The sequence below is a fragment of the Cottoperca gobio genome, chromosome 1, assembly GCF_900634415.1.
Source record: "Cottoperca gobio chromosome 1, fCotGob3.1, whole genome shotgun sequence".
NCBI lineage: Eukaryota > Metazoa > Chordata > Actinopteri > Perciformes > Bovichtidae > Cottoperca > Cottoperca gobio.
Genome location: NC_041355.1, coordinates 17532230 through 17554838, shown reverse-complemented (window position 1 = coordinate 17554838; position 22609 = coordinate 17532230). Strand labels below are relative to the sequence as shown.

At 41.2% G+C, this 22609-nt stretch overlaps 4 protein-coding genes across 5 annotated transcripts; 3 read left to right on the top strand and 1 right to left on the bottom strand.

Annotated features, from left to right (window-relative positions):
- The first annotated feature begins 406 nt into the window (after nt 1-406).
- LOC115007894 (guanine nucleotide-binding protein G(I)/G(S)/G(O) subunit gamma-10) lies at nt 407-3448 on the top strand. 2 transcript variants are annotated; one of them, XM_029431014.1, is made up of 3 exons: nt 407-599; nt 1117-1243; nt 2366-3448. In XM_029431014.1, exons 1-2 carry the CDS (start codon nt 510-512, stop codon nt 1240-1242), a joined length of 216 nt encoding a protein of 71 aa, XP_029286874.1. In that variant the 5' UTR covers nt 407-509; the 3' UTR covers nt 1243; nt 2366-3448. The 2 variants fall into 2 exon arrangements, with proteins under 2 accessions (XP_029286874.1, XP_029286867.1); XM_029431007.1 differs by having other exon boundaries at nt 408-599; nt 2363-3448.
- A 1065-nt stretch (nt 3449-4513) lies between these two features.
- LOC115012700 (afadin- and alpha-actinin-binding protein) lies at nt 4514-9742 on the top strand. The gene is made up of 13 exons (XM_029438445.1): nt 4514-4608; nt 4709-4768; nt 4897-5000; nt 5646-5714; nt 5817-5931; nt 6051-6129; nt 6220-6340; nt 6793-6946; nt 7794-7891; nt 8008-8169; nt 8773-8884; nt 8967-9135; nt 9560-9742. Exons 2-13 carry the CDS (start codon nt 4717-4719, stop codon nt 9675-9677), a joined length of 1353 nt encoding a protein of 450 aa, XP_029294305.1. The 5' UTR covers nt 4514-4608; nt 4709-4716; the 3' UTR covers nt 9678-9742.
- Nucleotides 9743-12401: 2659 nt separating this feature from the next.
- nanos3 (nanos homolog 3) lies at nt 12402-13907 on the top strand. Its single transcript, XM_029430606.1, has one exon. The coding sequence runs from the start codon at nt 12540-12542 to the stop codon at nt 13227-13229; it is 690 nt and encodes a 229-aa protein (XP_029286466.1). The 5' UTR covers nt 12402-12539; the 3' UTR covers nt 13230-13907.
- A 141-nt stretch (nt 13908-14048) lies between these two features.
- LOC115007599 (uncharacterized) lies at nt 14049-22583 on the bottom strand. The gene is made up of 7 exons (XM_029430541.1): nt 22548-22583; nt 22124-22231; nt 20851-21080; nt 19909-20419; nt 19141-19277; nt 16090-16182; nt 14049-14295 (listed from the first exon to the last, which is right to left on the bottom strand). Exons 1-7 carry the CDS (start codon nt 22581-22583, stop codon nt 14217-14219), a joined length of 1194 nt encoding a protein of 397 aa, XP_029286401.1. The 3' UTR covers nt 14049-14216.
- Nucleotides 22584-22609: the final 26 nt, after the last annotated feature.

Genomic DNA, 22609 nt, shown 5'->3' with positions numbered 1-22609 from the left:
AGCTACTTGTAACAGAGTATTTTTAAACTGTGGTATTGATCATTTTACTTAAAAAAATATCTGTTTACTTCTTCCACCACTGCCAAATTGTGTGGTATTGACCAGCTTTCACTTGCTTGCTGGTCTGGTGGAATGAATCCCACCACAAATTGTGCCCTCACATTTAACATGTTTAATTTGAAATAGTAATTAGCTCCTGCTAGGTAAATTAAGTGTTGATTAGCCACTGTGTTTGTGATTATTCACCCTCCAGCTGAAGGTCACAGTATACACAACTCTGCTCTCGAGGAAACTCATAATAATGGTCAGTGTATGCAGGGGGCGTTTAACGTCACTTTTTGATTGACATGCCAAGCGCCCAATAGCATGGCTTGCTGGCACAGAGTGGGCGGGGTCCCTAGTGACCAATGTTTCCCACTCGGGTTTAGAGCAGTTGGGGCTAATTTCCGCTCGGTGGTGGCCATCAAGATTAAGTAGCCCTTAACCTTTGTCAGCCGACAGCCGTCGTCATGTCCAACAACAATGCCAGCAACAACTTAATTATTGCACAAAGGGCCGTGAAGCAGCTCCGGTTAGAGGCCAGTATCCGGAGGATCAAGGTACGAACCCCTCAACACTGACACACAAACACGGAAGACTGAGACAACGACTGTTGAATGGCGGAGACAAACTGTTGCAGAAGTGACTCAGAGTAGACCCTTACATCATAGGTTCAACAAAGTGGTCATTGAAGTTACACGCACCACACATTAACTGGTTTATAGTGAACTAAACGCGAGTTTAACCACATCTACAAGCGAACAGTTTCTTCCGTGTTTTAACGGCTGTCAGTTTTGGGGAAGCGTCACCACTTTAAAGTGTCAAAGTATCGAGAGAAGTGACACGTTTATCAAAGATACACCTCTTAGTGTGACACAGGTGAACAGTATCTGTCATATAGTAAACACACACATCCGTGTATTGCGCTGTCGCTTGCAAATTATAGGCAAAACTGTGGCAGTTAGTCGGTGTATGGTGAGTACGTTTGACAGCAGGCCAGCTGGAGCATTACAACTGTTCATGTGACAGGCTGTTTGTTTCCTCTCACACACCACCATCATATGTCTGGCTCTGCAGGTGTCCCAGGCTGCTGCTGAGCTGAGGAACTTCTGTCTGCAAAATGCCTCCAAGGACCCCCTCCTGGTCGGGGTCCCCTCCAGTGATAATCCCTTCAGACCCCCAAAGTCCTGCTCCCTGTTCTGAGGTGGGCCAGCCTTCATTGAGGCTCCAGCTGGGGAGTTAAATTGTACAATTAATTACACTAGGGAAGAAATTAATTACACCATCACATTCAGTTTACACTGTAATTAATCTACTAAATTCAGGCAGTCACTATAAAGCCCAAAGAGCCACAGAGAAGTTGTAGCGCTAATATATTCTAATGTGTGTATATATATATGTGTATGTGTGTGTGTGTGTGTGTATATATATATATATATATATATATATATATATATATATATATATATATATATATATATATATATATATATATATATATAACATATAACATAATTATAATACATAACTATATCAATATTCAAACATACACAAGACAAAGAATAACATTTAAAAAATATATTAAAATAATACATAACATTTTTAATAAATATATATATTTAAAGCAATGTTTCTTCAACAGCTGACATGACTTCTTCACTCACCTGCATACAAGTTTGGGGCTGCAACTACTACTACTGTCTACCACTCTGGACACTTTGTTGTTCTTGTAAAACACATGTTGGTGACATGCATACAAGTTTATCATGGCTCAAAGTAACAGACACATTTGCTGTTTTACCACTAAGTTATATAAGAAATGTCACTAAGTTCTGGGAAATCCTATCCAATCAACCTAGGTCAGATTAACATGATTACCATACAAGCTAGTGGGAGCACATTTATATAACCAAAACCATGAATGTACAGAGCCGTGATTTAATGGAATCCTTTCTTTATCAGGAAACAAGGAAAAACTTCATTAAAATTTCTCCTTAAAACAGCATCTGCTGTCTCAAGCTCCCTACTCATTTTAGAACAATTTATGAATATAATGCTGAATTGTCCTGTTGTAATTATATTATTAGCTGTCCTTTAGTTACATACAAGGTACTTAGCAATCTTATTGCCATGACAGTGAGCCGTCATGAACAACACCAGGAGCCTGAAACTGAAGCAGCTGAATGAAATTCAGCAATCACTCATTTTATTATTTACACTTGTGCTACTGTGACATATCAGAATGTCTTCAGAGAACAAGTCCTATAACTGTTTTAATTGTTATTGGTTTAAGTGTTTCTCAATGATCTCTGTCTATCTACAGCAGGAAGAAAGGTGGAGGATTTCTGACATTACCCATCGAAGGCCCTCTTCACTTCTACGCGATGTCGCTGTGGGTCGACCAGCAGCTCTTCTTGGGAAGATGCAGCTTGGGACTGATGGGTTTGGGGGTGGGAACTGCTCCACTTGTTTGCCAAAATTAATGGTATCATAACTCCCATCAGTTACATTAAAACGGGGCCAAATTCTACATGTAAAAAACAAAAAAATAATTGTTATTGACACTAACTTGACTAATGATTAAGTTGTTCTTGGTTTACCTCATACTTAAAATGTCTGGTCGTTTCATGACCTAATGGTGTCCGTCTCCTGGCAGTGAAATTGAAACCATGTGATTGGTTTATGAAAGTGCCACTTCCTCTTTTGTTTTGTGTGGCAGGTCAAACATTAATTTAAACTAGGTGTTCAAGAATCAGAAAATGTTGTGATGTGTGTGTGTATATATATATATATATATATATATATATATATATATATATATATATATATATATATATACACACACACACACTGTATTGTGTGTCTTTCAAAAACTATGTGGCCAACAGACATACTGGTAGCTTTTGAGCTAAATTGATTGGTGTCTTAAACGATCTATGTATTTGTGGCAATAATAAAAGTGTTACTCTGATTCTAAGGTACAGCAACATGGTACACTTTAAACCTATCGGTGCAGGGCATGTGTCCTTTCATCCAGTCTTTTTTCTGTATATATCTAACAGCCTGTTGAGGTTGCTTTTGTTAGCTTATATGTTCCTGTCTTTAATTTAAATACACACGTCAAGGCCTTACACTGTTTGGATAGTGAAACCTGGGAGCACATTTAATGTAAATCACTTTTATATACTCAAATGGCCAAACAGGAAATGTTAATATATATCTGCTCAAAACTTCTAAATATTGTTTGTATTAATTGAATCTTGCTGCAGTGACTTGTTGCATTAATCGTTTTCCACACTGGAATCATATTCCAATCAACCAAAACATTTACTACCGCTAGCCTCTATCTTTCTTAACTTTGCTACTGTGGGCAACCTTTTAAAAATTAAACTACTTTTTTCGGACACTTGCTGTTTGTGATTTTTGAATATCAAGAACAATGATTACTTTAAAGTATCTCTTTTCAATAGGGATGGTTAGATACCGCAGCCTTGAGTCATTTGTCATTTTATCAAGTCATTTCCCTTCTCTTGAACAAACTTAAACTGCAACTTTGTGCAAAAGTTTGAATCTCAAGGGAATTCTAGTTCCAGTGTAAAATACTGGATATAACAGAACAGTCAATGACAGGATGATGGATCGTATTTCATTATACTTTTCTTTTTCCCTCCTGATTTTGGTCCATTTGACTTTCGGACCGGCGCATCCATACTTTTTAACACTTTTAAATTGTTTATAAGACTTCATGACTCGTAAGCTTTTATTTTATTGTTGTTACTAAAACACATGAACAGGTCAAAGATGTTACATAGAAGTTTCATTTTATTCTTTCATTTCATTGTGATTCAGTCAGCCATATCTGGCGGTTGTAAAGTGAAGTTGTTTTGTAGGCCGGTGAACTGCTAGACTAGATGTACGTGGTCAAATAATGACTGTGGACATCTGGCCTCACGGTCATAAATGTACAGGGTAATAGCAGACAGGCAGCACCATTAACTCCGTTAGCTCACACTAACCACAGCGTGTCCACTTCAGGGTTGTTGTTTCATATACAGAGAGGTTCCTGGAAAGTTAGACCAATTTATTAATATTTGTAATGTATTTGTAAGGAAAAAAACAAAGAATTCTGGTAATACATGCTGTGTTTACTCCACTTATACTATTGGAAAGCACAATACCATGCCCAAATCCACTTGACAGGTGACACCACGTGCTGACGTGATGGGAATTTTGGGACTTAAATCAGTTTCAGTTTATTTTTTAAATGTTGAGTTTAATCAGCTGAGCGTTTAACTCTTGTTGTGTCTCAGGGATTATCAAATGTGCTCCTCCCATAATGGATATTTCTTTGAATGTGGCCTCCAACACTTACGGCTCCTTTATAGAAAAAGTAGTCAATACTTTCAAACCATGTGCGCAACTTTAAGTTTGGTAGAAAGCAGTTGGACTGATCGTGTTAGATCCTGAAGCTCCCATCCAGCCTTTTGTTAGTGGTAATCAGCTGAAGTGCCATCACCTGGAAATAAAAGCTGCAGCATCTATCTCAGGACGTTTTACTTTTCTGCTCAGGTAAGGAACTAGAAACATGAACTGGTCCCTTGTGATATAGTGTATGTCTCGACATTGACTTGTGAGTAAAATGTGCCCTTGTTGCTAATATGTGAATAAGGCACTCCGATGGCTTCCAGGTTTGTCCAGAAGAGAGTTGGAAGATGTTCTGAGTACTCAGGTAATACTGTCACCTTTTACCTGAAATATAGATGCATGAGCCTTCAGACGATGCAAGCTGGTAAAAACAATCAAATCCACAACACCTTGTACGACCATCTCTGTCCTTAATGTGCTCCTTCTTGCCAGACTCCTTTCTGCTCAGGGATCGCAGCCCTCTGAATGAGCTCTCTCACAGTGACTCCTGGTGGAACGACAGGGAGGAGAACCAAGAGCAAGGAGACTCCCTCAGGGTGGGTAGATAGAAATACATTTACAGTTTTTCTCGATTGCTAAGACACGTTTATAATTAAACTGGGATCCACTTGATCTTCATCACCTTTTTAGCACAGCAGAAGTCTTCCTCTTTTTTTTTTATTAGTTCACCTTTTTTCAAAACGGTGAACCCAGATCGCATAGAAAGATCCAAAACTTTATTAGATAAACTGCGTTAAACAAAAGGAAGCATTTGGTCTTTATCCGTGTATAAAACATGCCACCTCTGTGTTCTGAGTATTCTTTATTGGTTCTGTCGTGAAGAAAGAATGCAGTACAAAAGCTGTACCAACAGGGTATTTAAAAAAGGTGCAGTGTTATCTCTAGTAAAATCATCTTTGGAGAAAAGAAAACAATTTATGCTTGCTTCTCTTTTTTGGCGCTTACTATGATTATGTAAACAAATGGCACAGGCCTCGTTCAACAATAGATTTGAGAGAATATATTAATTTGACCTCAAGTTGGATTGTTTGATGAGAATTTGCTTTTTGGTGCGTGTTGGTTGCAGCAAACTAATTAAAATCTAACTTCTGAATGTACAAATGTGTTTGAGCAAATGAGAAAAACTGATGTTTGTAACTCTGGGGGTGGGGGGGGTGGGGGTCTAAACCTCTACCGTGTAGGAGCAACTCAAGGAGATGTCTGAGCACGTGGCCAGGCTTCAGGACACGCTGAGATGTGAACGAGCCAAAGTAAGTTCCATGTGTGACTGACATTGTGGAATATGTTACTATCTGCATACCTTTTACCCTATTCCCCCCCCAGTCTCAAAATCATCTCTACCCTCTCGCCAGTGCACTCGTCTGCAGCTGCGGTATAACCAGCAGGAGGCGGAGCTGAAGCGTCGAGAGCAGCACACCAACCGCCTGAAGGAGCGAGTGTCTGACCGACACCGAGAGAAAGGACCCTGTGAGACTCCCTCTGTCCTGTATCAGTTAAATCCACAGAATATTTCACATGCAGCTGTTTGCTTACCAAACACTTTCTGAAACCACGCAACATTTCCCACCTTCCATTGTTCTATCCAGCCATAGAGGTGTTGAACTTTCCGCCTGGGGGTCGAGGCAAAAGGGAACAGCCACTCAAGTCATCCAGGTCTACTGCAAAGTAAGTCATCATCGCCTTTCTGCTTACAGCCTTGAAATGTGTTCTGCACCTCCCTCTCTAATCCCCTCTTGCTCTCTCTCCACCTTGTAGACGAGAAGAGGCAACACTGCGTGTGATGCTGGAGCGCAGAGAAGCAGAGCTCAGGGAGGCGATGAAGCTGCGCCACAGCCTCACCACTTTACTTCACACGCTCAGAGTCGACATGGAACATGTGAGGAAAAGAATAAAGCCTTTTTAACTGAGGCAGCTGCTGGTCCATAACTAGCATTGGTCATTTACCCAAGATACATTGTCAAACACTTAGTGAAACTATCAAAAGAGGATGTTTTTGAAAACATCTCTCGGAGCTGTCTTATCATATCAAATGGTGTTCCTCAGCAGAAGCTGCTGCAGAGTTGGGTTAACGAGTTAAAGCAGAGTTTGCTGAATACAAGGTCCCTTTAGTAGCGCTTCTGGAGCTGTGAAGTTCATTCAAACATTCATTCCTTGAACTTTTAAGTCTTAAGAAGAAAAGAAACTCCACCTGCTGAGGAAGATCGTGTAAAGCCAACCAAAGCTCCAGAACAGCTACAAAAATGACCTTGTGTTGATCTTGGAAGTTATATAATGGTGAATCCGAGATAAGTATTCAACATAACAAATGAGTCTAACCTTTTTACAAAGAGCCTGTCGGACGTGGTGGATGTTCAGGATGAGGACCAGACTGAAGACAAAAAGCTGGATCGAGTTGAGGGAGCGCTTGGTGATCATGTGACAGGAGGTGTGGTTCAGAGTTGGAGGCAGGTGCAGAGGAGACTGACTGGCGTCCTATCTGAAGGTAAACACCCAGGTTTAACTATCTTTAAAGTGCTGCTTTAATGTACCTTTTTGAGAGGACTGTATCAAGAATTACACTTTCCAGATATGTCAACATGTTCAGCTTTAAGGCGAGACAACATGTCTTATTTCCAAATGTAGTTGTTTATTTGACTAACTTTGTCTATTTGCGTCTGTAGATTTCTCCAAAATGTACTAAAAGTTATCATTAGGTAATGCCTCATTTGCATATTAAAACATAACATTTCAGAAAACTTGAAATACAGAAAATAATTGTCTTAATGCAAGTAATGAACTGGGGAGGTGTGATGATTATCTGTTGTTATATAATGTTCACATGTAGTGTCCTGCAAAATGCATGAAATCTTTTTAAAGACTATTCTCAAAAGAATGTCTCATACTCTAAACCAGAAATCTCCACTTCAGTAGCACTTGCATACACCGAGCCTTTCACTTTCATTCCTATTTATATTCTGAAGGTTTTTACAGAGGGGTTTTTCTAATATCCTTTACAGCCTGATATCTAATTATTTTATTTGTAAGGTGTTTTTTTTTTTTTAAATGGCTGATGGTATTTTCTGATTTATGGAGTGACGCAAAGAAATATCCCAAACTCCATCTTTTAAAACGTTTGACTCTAATGTGTCAACAACGTGAAACAAGAATTTTGAACCTGATTTTATTCAATGTTCAGATGTCTGTTCTGGAAATATATACAAATGACCACATATCTAATAAGATCATTTGCATATTAAAACATAGAATTTTAGAAAACAATAATACAAAATGTGTATTTATTTTTTCTAAACCGATGATTGAGAAACACATGTGGTCTTCTGACTGTGTAGGCCACTCTGGTACTGACCATGACAAACTCCTGGCTCGACTAGAAACTGAACTGAAGGAGAATCAACAGCTTGTCAGATTACAACAGCAGCTGCTGCAGGTAGGATTGTCCATCACACACACACACACACACACACACACACACACACACACACACATTTTCTCGTACAACCTTTCGCTAGAGTCAGACTTAGGAATTCTACTCTCTGTTTGCAGGACAGCCTTGCTTCACCTGTCCCCTCTGAATTGGCTGATTCCTACTTTTTAGAAGAGTGGGAACGTCTTCAGATGCGCTGGGCAGAGCTCGATCACCAGAGGCGGACTTTTGAAAAGGAGAGGCAGTCCTTCACAGATGCTGCCATCCGACTGAGCCATGAGGTGGGAGGAAAATGAGGCAGAGACTGTTATTGTTTGCAAATTTGCCTGAAAGGGCTTTATAATCACAAATGTGTACGACACTTTCTGACCTTAGACACTTAATTAGGATAGAGCAAAACTCTCCCCAAAAAACAATAGCAGGGTAACAAATGGAAGAAAGAAAAGGTGCAAAGAGACGAGGGATCTCTTTCCCTCTCAATGTACATTGACAGTAGTGTCGTCTCACACAGGATGCTTAAAGGGGAAACTCTACAGGTGAATAGGGTAAAGAAAATAGAAACATATCACCATGAAACTTCCTTCGTTGATTACTTACAAAAATACATTATTCTTTACAAGAATACAAGTTTTCTGACATTTTATCTTTAAATATGCAAATGCCATCTTTTGCTAAATTTGGGCGAAATCTATACTTAAATGTGTGAACTGGATGTTTTCCACTAGTCTGAGAGAAGACCATGTTATGGAAGCAAAATAGCCCAAAATCTCAAAATTGACCAGTGCATGAAGAAAACTGTTTCCGCCTGTAGTGTTTCGCCTGATACGGCTGCTTGTTACTCAAATTACAAGGCTGCTTGTAAATTGTATCTTTTGTGTGTACAGCGCTGTGATTTTGAGCAGCAGAAGGCCTCTCTCCTAAAGCAGCAGTATCTGTGTGACCCGCTGCTGTCTGTTAAAGGAGCACCAAGCAACAGGAGAGGGAGCGCTGCTCTCAGTGAGTATGCAGTTACATTAGAGTGGTGGGAGACTGATGTGTCATCACTGAAAACACATTATGTACATATATGTGACTCCAGGTGTCTCAAGTTTGGGGCCCATTGGCATATCTGGCTTTCTTCCCGTTACACCCTCTTCCACCAAGTCGGGGACAGCCGCTCTGTCTGGGTCACGTCAGGGCAAAGTCAGAGTTGAAACCCCCAGCACCCCTGAGCTCTACTCTGCCCTCAATCTGTCGTACAACTGCAGGTTAGTCAAGAACTGCTTTCATAGCAATGGCAGTGTGCATGAAAAGAGAAAAATGAACCGTGAACAAAAAACGTCTTGATCTTTACCTGTGTTCATAAACTCCAAAGTATTCAGAACAAAGGTGTGATGGGTGTTTATAGTCTGGCCCTGTGTGGCGCTGATGCAGAAGAAAACAAATACAGCTAATATGTTTTCATTGCTTTTCTCCTTTTTATGAAATTCCACACACACACACACACACACACACACACATTAAAAAAATGAACTAAAACAAAACATTTACTTGATAGTAAAGGGCATAACTACAGATTGGATTAAAGATATGCACAAACTAACTTGTGTTTAAATGTTTTTTCTAATTTGGCCCAAATGTTAAATGTTTAGCATTAACACTTCTATTGCCGACCCCTCTCTTCTCCCTCAGAACCAGAGAGGTGGACGAGTCAGAGATGTGGGACGGCCGAGCAGACGGGATGATGCACACACGGAAGACTCCACACTTGGACTGGTCATTTGAATGTCATTTTGAGGATAGGTGGTGATTAAAAACATTCATGTACCATATTCAATGTTTTAAAATAATCAATAAAGGCTGATTATACTTTTATCCTACTGTTATTTTATTTCACTTTTGTAATTGTAATTCAGTCTGGCCAATAAAATAAGTTCTCAAAGTGGCTGAGTTTGACTACTGTAGAGCATTTTGTCCTTTATGTAAAAGCAGTTAAAAATCCAAGATTTATTTAAAAGACTGCAGCAGGACATACAATGAAATTGTCATCTCACTCACTATATTTGCTTGACACATTGTCCGTTACTTATTCAGTTCAAACCTTGAAAGAGGGCCCCTCGGCAAAGACATGCAAAAGGCCACTTCTCTTACCATAGGACTAACACACAGACTTTATAGTGGCTGTGCCTTTTTGTTTTTGTTGTTTTGTACCTCCTTGTAGTCATTTTGCATCTCTCCATGGTCTTTGTGTCTCTTCGAGTGACATTTTTTTAGGAGATGGCCAGGCTGACATATTGGGTGCATGGGCCTGTGTCTGGTAGGCCCGTTCAGTGATTCTTCCAAGGCCACAGCTCTCACCATCATATAATCTGCACCAGTGACGTGCAGTGAAGTTCATGGCTGGGGAGGCACTCACTCTTTCAGAGTCAGATTTACAAATATATGAACCCAACTGAGTAGTTTATTCACCATTTTCTTGGCAGCATGAACATTGACCACTGGTTATTTTTCACATCTCATATCAGCATTCTTTATACACACACACACACACACACACACAGGTAAGGTACATATTTGGCCAAAAAAGAACATTACATTTATAGCGGCAACAGCAGCAACACGAACCTGTGGGCTCACGTGCGCCCTCTTCAGTGCGCCAGTACTGTCTGCCTCACCTGGTGTCTTTCACTGTGGTTTTATGTCACATCAGCAAGACTAAATATGTTACACACATACATTACATACATTAACTGGACTATGGAAAGTCAGGACGCATAATAAAAGTGTCTAAACATTATATTGGCGACATACAGAGAGATAGCAACAGGCACGAGCCAAATGCATGCGCTCAACCTAGTTTGCGAGGGATTGCGCAATCCGAGGGGAGGCTCAGCTCGTCGCTGCCTCAGCTCGCATCTCTCCTGTATCTAACAGAGAATATGCCAATTTAGCGATTTTGACTGTAAAAATGATCTAAATTATTGGAATCATACAGAAAATGCAGTTATAGCACAGACCAGTGGACAAATATACATTTATATTTTATTTTGTTATTTGTTTTTTTACTTTTCATGATGACAGGGAGGCAGGCCTTGGAAGAATCACTGAACGGGCCTACCAGACACAGGCCCATGCACCCAATATGTCAGCCTGGCCATCTCCTACAAAATGTCACTCGAAGAGACACAAAGACCATGGAGAGATGCAAAATGACTACAAAGAGGTACAAAACAACAAAAACAAAAGGCACAGCAACTATAAAGTCTGTGTGTTAGTCCTAAGTAAGAGCAGTGGCCTTTTGCACGTGTTTGCCCAGGGGGCCCTCTTTCAAGGTTTGAACTGAATAAGTAATATAGTATGTCATCACCATCACCATCATTTATTATGTGACTGATTACCTGATTCCGTTCAGCTGTCTGGCCTCCAGCTGGGACACTCCTGTCTCTCCCCAGCAGCCGGCGCCCTAACCACACCCCACTGCCACACTGAGCGTTTTGTTTTTGTTGTTTTGTACCTCTTTGTAGTCATTTTGCATCTCTCCATGGTCTTTGTGTCTCTTCGAGTGACATTTTGTAGGAGATGGCCAGACTGACATTTTGGGTGCATGGGCCTGTGTCTGGTAGGCCCGTTCAGTGATTCTTCCAAGGCCACAACTCTCACCATCATATAATCTGCACAAGAAAAACTGAGCTTCACAGCAGCAAACAGAACTCAGTGAGCAGCACAGCTGATCTGCTCACTGACCCATAAGGATACAGACACTGCATATGGGCCTCAATAACTCAGTAGTGGAGCCGACATGCAGATGGGTGACAAGGGAGAAAACAACAAAGTATTCTAGGAAGGTGTCGGTCAGAACAGCTTCTCTGCATGGACTCTACAGGTCTCTGAACTCAACTGGAGGGTTACACCATTCTTAGAAAATATATTCATTTGGTGTTTTGATGACTGTCATTCACGTCATTTCAAGTTTTCATTTGGGATAAGACATGGTGACTGAAGGCCATAGCAAAGGATTCACATCATTTTCATACCATCCAGAGACCTTGCATGTCCTGTCTGATTATGTTATGTATTTTGTTATTTTTCCTTTGTCTCCCACGAGGATTAGTGAAAGTATTAGCTGCCTTCAGCAGTGAAGGTTGCTGCTTCAAATCTCTTTTAGAAGAACCTGAAGGTCAATCACAGCTATTATTAATACTTCTGCATGAATTAAAATACATTTTACACTGATAGACAAGATTCCACAACTCTTCTTAGAAATGTTGGTATTCAATATAATCATCCTCGTGACGTTAAGCTTTACGTCACCACACTGCTCATTTAACGAAAACATTAGAAACACAACCTAAAAAGCTGAAACCTAAAACATATTGGTTTGCAAACAGGCAGGTAACTGTGCATGAGGGGGCAGAATAGCATGGCCCCGCACGCACGGTGCATGAGCTTACCTGATTGGCTACTGGCACGCGGAGGGGGGGGGGGGGTATGGCGCCTCTGATCACCACTTGTAAGCAATTACCAATTACTTCAAAAACTTTGTTACACGCGCTCTGCACCGTTTGTCTGCTGTTGTCCTTCACGTCGCTATTACAAAGTCAACAAGTCGATCGTCTCACTGAAAGAGGAGCCTGGCAGACGAGACGAAAACCTTTGGCCGACAGAAGCTAGAATGAACGGCATGGTTTGGGGACTCTTTAATCACCTGCCGTGCTTCATGGAGTCAGACCGCAACAGTTTCCAGCCCTGGAGAGACTACATAGGACTGTCGGACACGATCAGAGAAATCCTGGCCCGGCACACAACTACTGAGTCCCTGTCAGCCTCAAAAGCTCCGCAATCAGAGTCCGATGGTCTGTGCGAGGCACTGACGTCTGTGCGCATTAACGCAGGTAGCCATAGCGGCGCCCTCGGGGCAGATTGTGCACTAGATCCCTCCCGTGACTCTACGCTCCCGGGCTCTTTGGCTCATCAGCGTCCAACTGATGGTTTGTGGTACGCTACAGACCCTTTTCGCACTGACGCCCCAGATATGCTGGGTGTGAAGCTAGGGCAAAGACCGACGGGCTCCAGGGGACCAAAAGACTACAAGAAAACCGCTCTTTTGAAAACCCCGGAGCCGCCATTGTTACCTGCGTCGCCTGAGCGTATGTTCTGCAGTTTCTGCAAGCACAACGGAGAGTCCCACTTTGTGTGCGGATCCCACTGGCTGAAGAACCAGGCCGGAGACGTTTTGTGTCCGTATCTGCGGCAGTATGTGTGTCCTCTGTGCGGAGCCACGGGGGCCAAAGCTCACACCAAGCGCTTCTGTCCGAAGGTGGACAGCGCGTACAGCTCCGTGTACGCAAAGTGCAGACGCTGATCCAACAGGTGGCAGGTAGCAATAAGACACAGAAGGCTGAATCGTCCATTTATTAATGTGGTTTTGTTTATTAGCACGTGTATCTGTGGTTTGTTTTTCATTTGCATGCTTTGGCACGTTTGCCGTGTAGCCTTCTATAAAGCTGATTGGAGTTATTTTCCAGCTGGTCTTTTTGTCGGCCGAGCCTAACGGCGTCAGTTTGGGATTCTGAGTAAGTCAAGAACGACCGCCCGATATTATGTTTGGGAGGAGAGGGGGGAAAAAAAGACATGTTTCAAAGAAAAAGACATGATTCAAAGAAACATGCCTTTTTTATTTTACATACTTTTAAAACGTGGCCACTTGATGTCCAGTTTCATATCTCCTGTCCATGCATTGAAGGATTATAACACTGTCAACCCTTTCTAAGAGTCAGTCATCAGTAATAACTTTACCACAGCATAGAAAACATCATGTGACCATGTCAGCATTTTAAATTTTTTAAGAAATATGAGTGACTTGTTCCTGTTCTGAGGTGTAGAGTAAATGCCTGTTCCCAAGGCGTGTTATTTTATTTTAAGTAACTGTGGCTCTTAAAATGCCATTTCAGCTCTTCTGACTCTGTGAAAAGAAATGTGTGTGTGTGTGTGTGTGAATATTATTGCATGTCAGAAGTTATAAATATGTAAATTGACAACATCTGTGTGTGTGTATTCTTTGTTGCATCACACATTTATTTATTTGACAAGAATTTGAGCCAGCCACATGGGGTGCATTTCCCTCTTGGTGTTTAACTAATGATGGTTAATACTTCCAGAATAATACTCAGATTACTGACTTCATAAACACCCAGCTTTATTTGGGGAGAACCAGAAAAACTTAAGACATTAAACATTCCAGCCGTCAATGACACAAGAGTGAAATATTTAAACATTTGTACACAAGTTTTTTAATTACCCACAAACCATTGGGGCAACAGTGAAGATCAGGATGGCAGGGACTTGATCCTCAACGTATGGAGCTCCTTGAACTTTTACTGCTACGGCGCAGGTTCTCCAGCTCTCGGTGAGAGGCCATGACCTTACGACTAGAAAGCAACCAGAGGACAAAAGCTGATTATCAGTTTCAATAACTTTATCTTTACCAGATTTGCATTCGACTACAACTTGGACAGATTAAAGCAGGTTGAAGATGTTAAGTAAAGGATGTCTGACAGGGAAAACAATTAAACTTCCATTTTCTATCTGGGTTATGGAAATGTCAGTCTTTCTTTAAAAAGTGTTGCTCCAAGTTGTATTTAGGCTTCTATTAACCCCATAATATATCAGTTTGAATTGTTGCCCAGAGTTTTCCCTCTGTATACATGGAATCGGAGTTACGGGCTTCCGGTGGAATCGCAATGCAAGCTGGTGTGGCGGGCCTAGAAAAGTGAGCACCAACTCTACAAGGGTCGCCATTCTTCTCTGCGTGTTTATATTGTATTTAGCTTATTCTTCAAGCGTGTTTACATTGTATTTAACTTATTCTTCAAGCGTGTTTACATTGTATTTGGCTAGTTTTTAGTGTGTAATCATCGCTCTTCTAGTTATGGGATTTGGACACCGACATTGTGTGGTGAAAGGATGTTCGAGCAGTGGGAGAAAGCTAAATAAATGGGCAGAATCTCATTGTGAGCTTCACGATTGCACTCGTTTGATGAAAAATTGCGACTGCAAGCCCCCGTTCGAACTATTTCCATTTCCAACAGCACTAAAGAACAAAGACAGAAGGCTAGCATGGACCAAAGCTGTAAAGACACAGGATTACAATGGAAAGTCTTGGGAGCCCAAGAAATCTTCGCAGATTTGCAGTGAGCATTTCATGCAAGGAAAACCAACAAATGAATTCCCTGATCCTGAACTCGACCTGGGGTATGTGGTAGTTTTATAATAATTAACAAACACAAGTTAGGTATATATTTATAATAGCTTACCCTGCAACACAACTGCAATAAGCACTTATGATATCGCCAGTTTTCTTGACTGCGCAGATCCATGCCGAATGTGGCGTATGGGAAACTTTCATTGAATGAGTACATTTTGCTTTCAAAAAGCAATACTCAGAATCTGCGAGAGGATTGAAAGATATTTGTTTCAACCAGCCAGAGTCAAACAGTCTAAATGCTTTGCCTTCTTTGTATTCGTTCAAAGTTCGTTTATGAAACTCGACATGCTTCCCTGGGTGGTCAGACATTAAAAATAATGTCATATCGCTGAGGTATATCGGCAGCCAAGAAGTCATGCTGTTGTTTTCATTGACCCAGCCATCCTGCAATGTCAAGGGATCAGGCACTGAAACGCCACTCGGCATAACCATAAGCTTAGTCTTTTATTTTTCAGTGATTGAAAGTCTTTCGTTAGCTGTTGGTTGCTCCTCAATGGCCATCTCTGATGCAGCAAACACCCTGGCAATAAGCTCCAGTTTTGTTCCTGAAACCTTTAAATTCTTTAAATTTAAAAAAAAAATACTTTCAAAGCTTCGACTTTCCACATCTGAACCTCATCATAAGAAAGGAGTTCAGAACTCATTGTAGAGTAGTAGGTACTCCGATTGCATGTATACCATCCACCCACTTCAAAGCTTGACCTGAAGGTGGCCCTTGCAAAAGGTGCCAAGCAGTCAACAGCTGAAGAGACACTCCAGCCAATTAGAGCACAGAGGTGGGTGTGAGGAGAAAGAAACTGACCAATGGTGTTACGAGTCAAAAGTTCAACTGGGAAGAGAAAAGCAGGAGATGAACACAGGGGAGGTTAGAGGAAAAAGACACACAATGATAAACTATATATATATATATATATATATATATATATATATAAAAATATTGGCATAAACATTTACTAACTTTAGAGAGGAGAGTTCTCTGACGAGTCCACAGATCAGGTCTGTAGCATCTTCATGATCTGGAGAACCAAGATCTTCCTCTTTCTCCACCTCACTGTATGGAGAGGAATTAATAAGTTTGATGGTTAAAAATAAAAGTGTCTTTGGATTGTCAGTCAGGTTCTGGCTGTTAGCCTTTGCAAAAAATGTGCATTATATTTACATTTTATATTTTTCACAGTAACCTTTATTATTCAACTCTATCACCTTTTGCTAGATTGAGAGATACTGGCTATGTTAGTTTTATGCACAATCTTCATTTGTATTTTTTCATATATTTATCTTCAATTTGTGTTTTATATCCTTGCAATGTGTTTACATTGCCCCTGCCCTCACCTCCCCCAACACCGACACCCAGGCTGCCTCCAGGGACTTTGCAACCCCTCTCCCCCCCATCATCTCCATGGATAATGTAACACCCCTCCCCCCACCATCACCAAAGATCAAGTGAGCAGAGAGCTGAAGAGACTGCGTCCCAGTAAAGCAGCTGGCCCGGACGGAGTGTGTCCAAGGATGCTAAAGGCCCGTTCTGCAGAACTCGGGGAGCCCCTTCAGTGTATGTTCAACCTGAGCTTGCGGGAGGGTCCCAGTTCTCTGGAAGACTTCATGTCTCATCCCTGTCCCCAAAAAGAAACACCCTAGGGCAGGGGTATTCAACTAAAATTCTAAGAGGTCCTGTTAGAGAATATTTCCACGAGCAAAGGTCCGGAGCATCATAATGTGTAACGTGCGTTATGAATTAGTGTGATATATATTGAAGTAGCCTCGTAGCTGTATCAACGTCTGCATGTCACCAACAACCTTTCTAATAAAGAAAGTACCATTTAAAAACATTTAGACACTATTTATTGTCACTTAACATTGAACTATACAGATATATATATATATATATATATATATATATATATATATATATATATATTACTGTAGCTATGTATAATGTTCTTCTCGGGCTGCATTTAAAAATAAAATTGAGAAAATAAAAAAAATAGCTTTTGAAATATTGTGCATCTTAAAATAAAGTGCTTAATCTTAGAAACATAAAATAAAGTGTAGCAGCAGCTTGAATTTCCCTTTTTCTTTAACTGTTTCACATCTTGATTTAACGCTCAACCAATAATAGAATATTTCAGTCTCAACACATCTTAACAATTGAACAGTTTAACCCAGGCTAGCACATCCTGGGTTAAACTGTTCTCTGTGGCTGATGATGATGCTGACAGGTGGCCTATTTGCTTTATTTTGTCACAAATCAAAATCACATTGGGCTCTGAGTGCTTATTTTCTGTGCCCTCAGTTCAGACTTGAGTGAGTATGTTTGGTCAAACGTTGTGCTTTGTCTCATAGTGGCGTTTCACATCACCACTGTTAATGAGCACCACGGTCTCTGAGCAGATGAGACGCTGGTGTTGTGCTCCAGTGGGAAGGATGAACATGAATGAGTCCATTCTGGGTTGAAAGCTCTGTTGACTTTTCTCTTCTTGGAGAGCGCCATGAGTAGTTATTGTTCTCTCCCTGTCTGCCGCTCACTCGTCTCTTCGTCTGTGTTTCTCTCCACTTTCTCCGTCTTCTCTCCCTGTATCGCTAACTCGTCTGTCACGCGCCTCTCACCTCTCATCTGTCTGTATTCAAAGCCGCAATGTTTGCCGCCAGGAATGCACAGATTTGATTGGCTGAGTAGCATCACGCGAGATGGCTTAACTCGCATGTCTGTGAGTTTCCTGAACCGCTAAACCAGCGTCGTAAAAACTAAAAAAGCATGCGCCTGTTAAAATAGAAGCGCCCCGTCAAAATTGAGGTCCACCATGCACAAGATCCTCTGCAGTTCGCATACCAGGCGAAGGTGGGGGTGAATGACTCCATCCTCTATCTGTTACACAGGGCTTACTCTCATCTGGACAAGGGGAGTGGCGCGGTGAATGATGTTCTTTGATTTCTCCAGCGCCTTTAACACCATCCAGCCCCCACTCCTGAGAGATAAGCTGACAGAGATGAGGGTGGACTCACATCTGGTGAGATGGATCACGGACTACCTCACGGACTACCTCAGAGAGTACGTCAGCGCTCTCTTCTATGCTGTGGTGTGTTGGGGAGGAAGCAGCAAGAAGAGGGACGCAGGGCGGCTGGACAGACTGGTGAGGAGGGCTGGCTCTGTAGTGGGCACAGAGCTGGACTCCCTGGTGACAGTAGCAGAGAGAAGGACCATCCTGGACAACGCCCACCACCCTCTGCACAGCACACTCACCCGGCAGAGGAGCGTGTTCAGCGGCAGACTGCTGTCCCTGTCCTGCTCCACAGACAGGCTCAAGAACTCTTTTGTCCCCCTGGTCATAAGACTATACAACTCCTCTGTGATGGCAGGGGGATTCCAACTTTTGCAATTATTTATAACAGTCTGTATTTTTACATTTGTATTTATAATGTACAGCCTTTATCGCATTTTAAATTTTATTTGTACTTTTTAATGGAGGGAGGGGGTGTAATGTTAATAAATGTATAATGTCTTTTAAGTTACTGGATGCCTACATTTCCCTCGGGATGAATAAAGTATCTATCTATCTACTGTTTAATTACTTTACATTTGCATCGACAAATGTTTTTGTATGTGTTGTATATACTGGATGTCTACATTTCCCTCGGGATGAATAAAGTATCTAGCTATCTTCAGGCTTGTAAGGTAAACATTACCTTAATGTTCTGTAGAAGTACAGACATGTTTAGATATATGATGACAGAGGAAAATGTCTTTGTTGAAAATGTTGATGTCTTCTTGAAGATGAGGTAAGGAATTAAACATGTCTTTCTGAACTTACTGCATGTAATACTTTCCTCTGTCCTTGTTTATAATCTTTGGGGTGGAGCTTTTACTTCCTTTATAATATTGCTAACAATGTTTTGAATTGCTTTTTTACAACCTGTAAATTAGTAAGTGGAAGAAGACACCAGTGGGTTTCCCAAGCCTCTGATGAGCTAACCCCCGAGCTCAGATTTAACTCGTTCCCTTCTTCGTTACCTCAGAACGATGGTGTTCAGCTGCGAGTCTGACACGTAATCCAAGCACCCAAATCCGAACGGGTCAGCGGTGTCCCTGGTCTGAGGAGGCTCAGCGTTCACAGTAGAACCAGCACCGCGCTCATCATCACACTCACACTGTGTGCAACAACAAAGAAACCATTTCAGTAAAGTTAGAAGGTAGAAAAGGAAAATAACCTTCAGTATGTATGAATGTTGTAATGTTCATGTTTGTTTTTAGTGAAAAAGCAACTATCCGGCTTTTCCTTAAAATACTCCTTTATCAGACGTCTTCTAAAGCTGACATATTGCTATTTGTCATTATTGCACATTTTAATCAGCTTCATATAAATTATTTGAGTAGCTAGATTTAGACATGTGAAAGGTGACAAATTCAAATAGCTTATTTTGTCCAACTAATAGTTCAAAACACAAAGATATTCAATGTACGATGATATAAAACAGAGAAGGCAGCCCCGAGAAGCTGGGACCAACTAATATTTGGTATCTTCTCTTACTAAACGATTAAAACGACTCCTGACAGTCTGTTCATGATTAATTGTCTGCTGATCACTTAATTGATGAATTGTTTCAGCACTGATTTAGTACTTTTCTCGCTGGTGCATTAATCATAAACGCTGCACAGTTATGTGGTGTGACATGACATCATATGCAAAACACAGAAAAACGATTTGCTTAACACGCAATAACAAAACCACATTATGAGCTTCACTAAACTGGTATTTTGAAAGTTTGTACCACCACCCACTCTGTCTTTCCCCTCTGAGCCACTGGGTGTCGCTGCAGCCTCGCAGAGCTCCACACCATTGAATCCTCCTGACTGGGTGTGTGTGGATGACGCTGCCTCTGCTCCATCCCCGTCCCCAGCATCCCGGGTCAACTCTTCCTTCTTCTCACTTGTCCTGCTCACACTATTCACCTGCAGAAGGGCAGCCTCGATCGCATCCCCGCTCTCAGTATCCTCATTTTGAGTCGGATTAGAGTAAAAAGTGATGGCAGGACTTTGGTCTACTCCTGCTGCTGACCCATCTTCCCCGTCTTTTATTTCTTCCAGTGGTTTTTCAGCCACAGTCTCAGCCGTGCGTCCCTCGTGTTCCTCTTCTGCAAGTGGTGGATCTAACTTTGTGTCCCCGTTTTGCTCTGAACCAGGCACTATGACTTCTTCAGCCTCACAACTCTTTCCCTTTGAGCAGTCTGAATCAGACGCAGTGGCGGTCCCATCTGAGGTGGTGGCAGCAGAGTGGACTTCAGTTTCCGCCCTGTGTGTTAACAAACAGTTACATTAACTCCTGTTAGTGTAGTCACGTATACTGTTTAGAGTGATTTCACCTAAACTTTTATAAGCAGTGTATGACTTAAAATGTGTCCACAATAGAGTACAGATGTCTAAACACCAAATATATTCAGTTGAATGTGATGCAAAACAGAGAAAAGCAGGAAATCCTCATATTTGAGAGGCTGGTAACATAACGCATGTTGGCATTAACAAATAACTTTAACGATTAATCGATTATCAAAATAGTTGGCGATTATATTTCTGTCGATTAACTAAAGAATTAGTCAACTACTTGTTGCAGCTCTACATGACGCAACTCTTTCCACCACTGGTGATCGTCTTGACGATGTTAAACTAACATTGAAAGATATTTAACATGTAGTTTGTATTCCTCACTCACTACATTATTCTGACCTGTCATCCCCCGCACAGTGACTGGACTGAAGTTGTGTCTCTGCCTCGTCCTGCTCTGGGACACTGCCTACTGGGATGGGTAGTGAGGATGATAAGGGGGAGGAAGATATAATCTCTTCCTGAGCAACAAGGTCAGCTGTGTTATTACAAATCTGCTTCTCAACTCTCTCAGGTCCGTTCTGCCAGTTTTCACGCTTTCGTGCTGTGTAAAAAGTGACTCCTCTCTCTCTCTGTCAGCCCACACATACCCATCCGTCGCTTCTTTTTGGCCGGTAACCCCGCAACGGCCTCCTTTATGATTTCCTTGACATCAACCATGTACACATTACCGGGTTTTTCTTGGCTGGCTTCTTGTTTTTTCTCCAAATTGCATTGAGAGGTCTCCTTTGCACTCAGTTGCTCCTCCAAATCACCCTCTTCAGAGATCGGCAAGAAGACCTGGAGTTGATCGGTGCATGTTTGAGACGGTGAGCTGTTACATTCCTCCTGGTCCTTTCCACTCTTGTTAGCATCATTATCAGGATGTACTTTAACGCCCTCCGGATGAAAATCATTGTTGGGATTGGTAACTGCGGTCTCTTCTTGCTCTTCAAGAGCTTTAACCGCCACATTTGTTGCTTCTGGTTGTTTTTCTTCTGTGTTAGGATCTTGTTTGGCGAGAGACGACTGTTCTGCTGCCTCATACTGTTGAGTTGAAATCATAGTAGATTCCTGCAGAGGGGAGTGGTGGCACTGTAACAGTGCGGCCACTGCTGTATTATTTACTTCAGTGTCCTGAAAAAAAGAATGACTTGTCAACAAGTTGGCTTGGTAAGATGTAAATGTAGGTTCTGTTTCAATCACCTGATGATGGAGAGTAGCCGGGACATCATCAGTCTCTGAGATTTCATCACTTGGACATTCCCTCTTCCTTGACCTGAGTGACCGAGGCTGCGGTGGAGCTAAGCTGACTTGACACATAAGGACCAACTAAATTAATTAATTTCCACTTAAAATGAGTGTTTTAGTGATAAACTGAAGCAATTTTATATCAATAAAGTTGATAATAAAGTTTTAAATTTAGGTCTTTAAAAAAATATCAAATCATATATTGTTTCTGTTCAGCTGTAGCACATCAAAGTCTTTTTGATTGATGTTATTTAAAAAATAAACTTTAATGTGCAACTGTACACTGAAATTTGATTATAATTCTTTTTTGAAAGACAGCATTTGAAACTAAATGGTAAATTCTACTTAATATACAATTGCATCACTTTATCATTAATATTCTCACGTGTGAATCACTTATATTGTTTCTGTTCATCACATCAAAGTTAGATGTTATAGCATCTCCTTTACCACTGCTGTCGATCTTTGCTTTTCCTTTGGCCATCTCCTTTTCCTAAAGAAATAAAAGTGAAACCAATGAAGACAATACAACATATAGCCTTTAGCTACCATCAATAATTCACATTGTTACGGTTATATAGTGATGGTTAGCTTATTATAGCCAACTAACAGTAGTGTATGTATTAAATGCAGCGAGCTAACATCAAAGTTACACTGACTGAATCAAGAAAGTTGGAGATATGACTTGAAAACGTTAATGAGTTAACTTGCTGAGGTTCAAATAACCAATTTATGCGTCGTTAAATTCATTCCTAGCTAAACAGGGACAACACGTCGTGTTACACCCACCCGGTCATACAACCACCCACCTGAACCTTGAGGTGTAAGCTGAGACGTTTCAGCATCTTTGGTGTAACGTCACATCAGAGTT

Coding starts and splice junctions, on each gene's coding strand:
- LOC115012700 (XM_029438445.1), top strand. CDS start 4,717: ATGGCTTCCAGGTTTGTCCAGAAGAGAGTTGGAAGATGTTCTGAGTAC. Junction 4,769..4,896: donor AAGATGTTCTGAGTACTCAG/GTAATACTGTCA, acceptor CCTTCTTGCCAG/ACTCCTTTCTGCTCAGGGAT. Junction 8,170..8,772: donor CCATCCGACTGAGCCATGAG/GTGGGAGGAAAA, acceptor TTGTGTGTACAG/CGCTGTGATTTTGAGCAGCA.
- LOC115007894 (XM_029431014.1), top strand. CDS start 510: ATGTCCAACAACAATGCCAGCAACAACTTAATTATTGCACAAAGGGCC. Junction 600..1,116: donor CCAGTATCCGGAGGATCAAG/GTACGAACCCCT, acceptor CTGGCTCTGCAG/GTGTCCCAGGCTGCTGCTGA.
- nanos3 (XM_029430606.1), top strand. CDS start 12,540: ATGAACGGCATGGTTTGGGGACTCTTTAATCACCTGCCGTGCTTCATG.
- LOC115007599 (XM_029430541.1), bottom strand. CDS start 22,583: ATGCTGAAACGTCTCAGCTTACACCTCAAGGTTCAG. Junction 19,278..19,908: donor GCTCAGAGGGGAAAGACAGA/GTGGGTGGTGGT, acceptor TGTTGCACACAG/TGTGAGTGTGATGATGAGCG. Junction 16,183..19,140: donor CTGAACACCATCGTTCTGAG/GTAACGAAGAAG, acceptor CTCTCCATACAG/TGAGGTGGAGAAAGAGGAAG.